Source organism: Galeopterus variegatus, unplaced genomic scaffold (genome assembly GCF_000696425.1).
Source record: "Galeopterus variegatus unplaced genomic scaffold, G_variegatus-3.0.2 Scaffold4793, whole genome shotgun sequence".
NCBI lineage: Eukaryota > Metazoa > Chordata > Mammalia > Dermoptera > Cynocephalidae > Galeopterus > Galeopterus variegatus.
The window spans coordinates 94382-98278 of NW_007730904.1; the positions used below are offsets into that span (position 1 = coordinate 94382).

Here is a 3897-nt window from a genome sequence, read left to right on the forward strand (position 1 = left end):
GGTTTTTTTTTTTTTTTTTTTTTTTTTTTTTTTTTACTTTTTAAAAAAATTTTCCACATTGGTAATTTTAAGAACATATATCATTTTTTTTGACACAAGATCTTTTTTCTTTAAAGCAAACAAAAACTGTTGCAAAGTTAAACAAAAAAGAAAAACTATTTGTTGAGCATTTGCTATTGGAGAAACATGAATGTTGCTTTCCTCAAGGATTCCAAACCTGGTCCCCAAGAATTTTATCTATTTTTTAATACTTAAAGGTTTAAATCAGAATATTCCTTATGTTCTCATTGTAGACTCATTTATACATATGCAAAAAGAAATTTTAAAGTGTGTTTTTCTGAATTCAGAATTCACTCACACACATTTCTTGAAGTTAAGATCTGATGGTGTGGTTGCCTTATTTCATATCTTTCAGGTCAGAAACTTGGCAGGATCTGAGATATCATAGATCTTGAGACTCCAGGATCAGAGAAAAGACAATTTATTACTCACAACTATAGCAGTAGCAGGAATAACAATGTAGCACTGGTTTTCTAAATTGTGATTCTCATAGAGAGATGCAATTAGGGTTAGTAGGTACCAGGCATCGGGGTGCATTGAAAAAGAAGCTTGATATTAGGGAACCCTGGCCTTATATAGGCTCATCAGCCCATCCTCCCCTCCTCCCCTCTTGAGAGAGACATGATCTTTATTATCCTGGTATGTCATGCAGATCTGCTCCAGGGAGAGAGATGTTTCTATCTTTACTTTCTGGAAAATAAGTAAATCTGCTCTAGGAAGAGACATATCTATGTTTGCAAGTCTGCTTGTTATGCAAACATCCTTGAATAGATAGTCTGGAGCAGATTAGTTGTTAATGCATTTGAAAATGTTCAGATACACGAGAAAGCCTTGGAAAATTGTCTCCTTGATCAGAGTTGACATCGCAGTAAGGAAACTGATTTCTTTTTTATTGTAGTGTTAATACATAGCTGATGACTATGGTAGTTTTTTGGATTTTATTTTTTTGTAGTGGTGTTCTCTTTGGCCATTGTGCTGAAATAAACTTTTTTAAAATTTCTGAGCTGACTAATTTCTATAGCCAGGATAAGACCTTAAAACCTTTCCTTCTTTCTCATTCTCCAATATTTTGTCAAAATTATGTAAAATTAAGCTACTGAATAAATAACTTTTAGGGTACAGAGTTTGATGTTTCACTTAGGAACAACATTGTATTTTAAGACTACAAAATGTAAAGTATTATAAGTGTAATGTCAGAATGAATCACGGAGAGATGAATTCCTGTAAAAATATTATAGCAGAGTTATAACAGATATTTGTCTAGTAATTCTTAAGGTTTTGTTCATATTGTTATAATAGAAAAAGCTAATTAGAATATTAAGCTATACGGAATAAAAATCTTACAAGGAAAGTTTGTGTAATGTATGTACTATCCTTCTAAATCTAGTCTGGGACTACCTCTTGTAATAAGCTCTTTGACAGTGTCCCTTCCCTCTCTTACGATTATTGCCTTAGTTCAAGTCTTATTTCTCACTTGTATTGTTGTGATGATTTCTTACTGTTTTTCCTGCTTCTAGTCATTCCAGGTTTAGTGAAATTTATTCTTTGTAACTGTTGTATGTAATGTGCTTCCAGATTCCTATAACCATCCGCTGTCTAATCAACCTTTCTATTTTAGTCCTTCAACGTCCTCTGCAATACATTCTTTGCATAAGATAAACCAGACTACTTGGCCTGTTCCTGAATATATTCTGTGTACTTTCTACATTGTTTTCTATCTTAAACAATTTACTATTCCTTTGTTGGCTCAAATAATATTCATTATTCCTGGCCTAGTTCAAATGTCTGTTTCTCGGTAGCCTGATAAACTTCAGCCTGGGTTAATTTACTTTCATATGTGGCCCTTGGCTTTATGTGCCTCTTCTGTAGCAATTATGTGCTCCTTTGTAACAGAATTGTTTGTGTTTATGTTTGGTCTTTCTATCTAGTTTGTAAAGTCTTGTTTTCCTATGTATTTTTTTCTCCTAGCATGTAAAAGTCACATCAGGAGTTCTGTGTCCTGCTGGCAGAGATCTTCAGCAAATCATCTTAGAGCAATGCTACAGTTTCGTTTGTGTGAATGTAAGTAGTAGATTCCATGACTGAAAGCACTTGAGGATCTGAACAAACTAATTTATCTTGATTCTTAAATATTTGAATATAAGATTTTGATAGATGACTTGTGCTATTTAATATTATTCAGAAATTTTATTTTTTGTCTTTTGAAATAGGGAAAAAACACTTTCTAACAAGCTAATTCCTGTAATGAGAAGAGGGTGATGTTTCTTTAGATAATATTTTCTGTTTTGTACCTGATAGTAAGACACATGTTTGAATTAATGAACAATTTAAATTTTAATGTTTAACCTTATGGTTATCCTCTTAAATTGTTCATAGTTTAAAAATTAAGCTTGATAAATATTTTGAATGTTGTGTAAACTCCATTTTTCTTTTCAAATTTTAAATGATTTAATAACTTTTTTTCACATTATATTTCTGGTCTTTCAGGTTATGACCACTGATTTTCAAGAAACCCAGAAGTTACTGAGTATGCTTGAAGAGAGTAATCTTTCCATTCTGTATCCTGTTGTTGTTGTTTCAGTAAGTGAATTAATGCAGATTTTTTTTTTTTCCTATCAAACTTGTGCTTCCTTCCTTGTAACTCAGTGTTTCTGTTTAACAAAATTTCATTCAATTGAGAGCATTGACCCAAACTCAGAAGAAAAAACTCTTCTTTTCTTTGTGGATTCCTGGGCTTGCTTACTTGCTCTGACTTCTGTGACCACCCTCCTTTATTACTGCAACCATGTGATTGAACTGACAGGTCTGGAAAACTAATTCAACCTAGCAACTAATTTCATTTCTTTTTCTCCATTAAAATTGCAAAACATGTGGCTAAGTTGACTAGTTGTTTGGATAATGTGAAATAATTTTACTTAGCATCTTACCAGAAGGCCAGAAGATAAAAAAACCTGAGGGAAAAAATCTAATGGAAGAAAATTTACATGTGGCTAAGTTGACTAGTTGTTTGGATAATGTGAAATAATTTTACTTAGCTTCTTACCAGAAGGCCAGAAGATAAAAAAACCTGAGGGAAAAAATCTAATGGAAGAAAATTTATTCTTGGATTATTTCTTCTTCTGTTTCATGGAAAGCAAAAGTAGAAAGAGCAAAAATTAAAGAAATTTCCTAGAAGAATGAATGACTCATGAAAATGTCAGAGAAAATTTCCCATAGAAGGCTGAAAGTGTATGTTCAGTGCAGAATTTCTTTGATTAGCCTGTTAAACTGTATAGCATGACTCATGAAAATGTCAGAGAAAATTTCCCACAGAAGGCTGAAAGTGTATGTTCAGTGCAGAATTTCTTTGATTAGCCTGTTAAACTGTATAGCAGAGGGGAATATCAGAGAGCAAAGCTGGGAAGGAACACGATCAGAGGCCAAGCCAGCCAAACTGGCTAAGGAGCAGGATCTGCATTTTGCTGTGGGAAGGGGTTCCAGACATTAAATTCTCAAAAATGCCTAGCAGTTGCCAAGTTCCTAAAGCTCAGGCCCATCCCACAGTGTGGGAATTTAATTCTTGGGTAAGATAATTAATACAGAATAAAGGTAATAATTTGCACTATAAATAACTCTAGACTGAGCAATGCAAGTAGAAACAAATTCGCCTGGGGTAGATTTAATTAATTCAGTGGCCTATTATATTTGGTTATATGCCCTAAAGATAGTTTCCACGGTTGCAGCTGGTTATGGAAACACCAGGGTCCACATGTGACTGATTTTCACAGAAGTATAGAGGCTTTCCTTGAGCTTTTCAGGAACATTATGGAATGTATCCAATGCTGGGAGACTCTAAAG

The 3897-nt window shown here is 33.5% G+C and overlaps 1 protein-coding gene across 1 annotated transcript in view; it reads left to right on the forward strand.

Annotated features, from left to right (window-relative positions):
• LOC103603793 (isoprenoid synthase domain-containing protein-like) overlaps nt 1–2640 on the forward strand; it is a gene marked incomplete at its 3' end in the record, with an annotated part of 87411 nt that extends 84771 nt beyond the window's left edge. Inside the window, exons 4-5 of the mRNA XM_008588371.1 lie at nt 2029–2121; nt 2548–2640. Of these exons, the coding sequence (XP_008586593.1) occupies nt 2029–2121; nt 2548–2640 (186 nt within the window). The remainder of the gene's footprint in view (nt 1–2028; nt 2122–2547) is intronic.
• Nucleotides 2641–3897: the final 1257 nt, after the last annotated feature.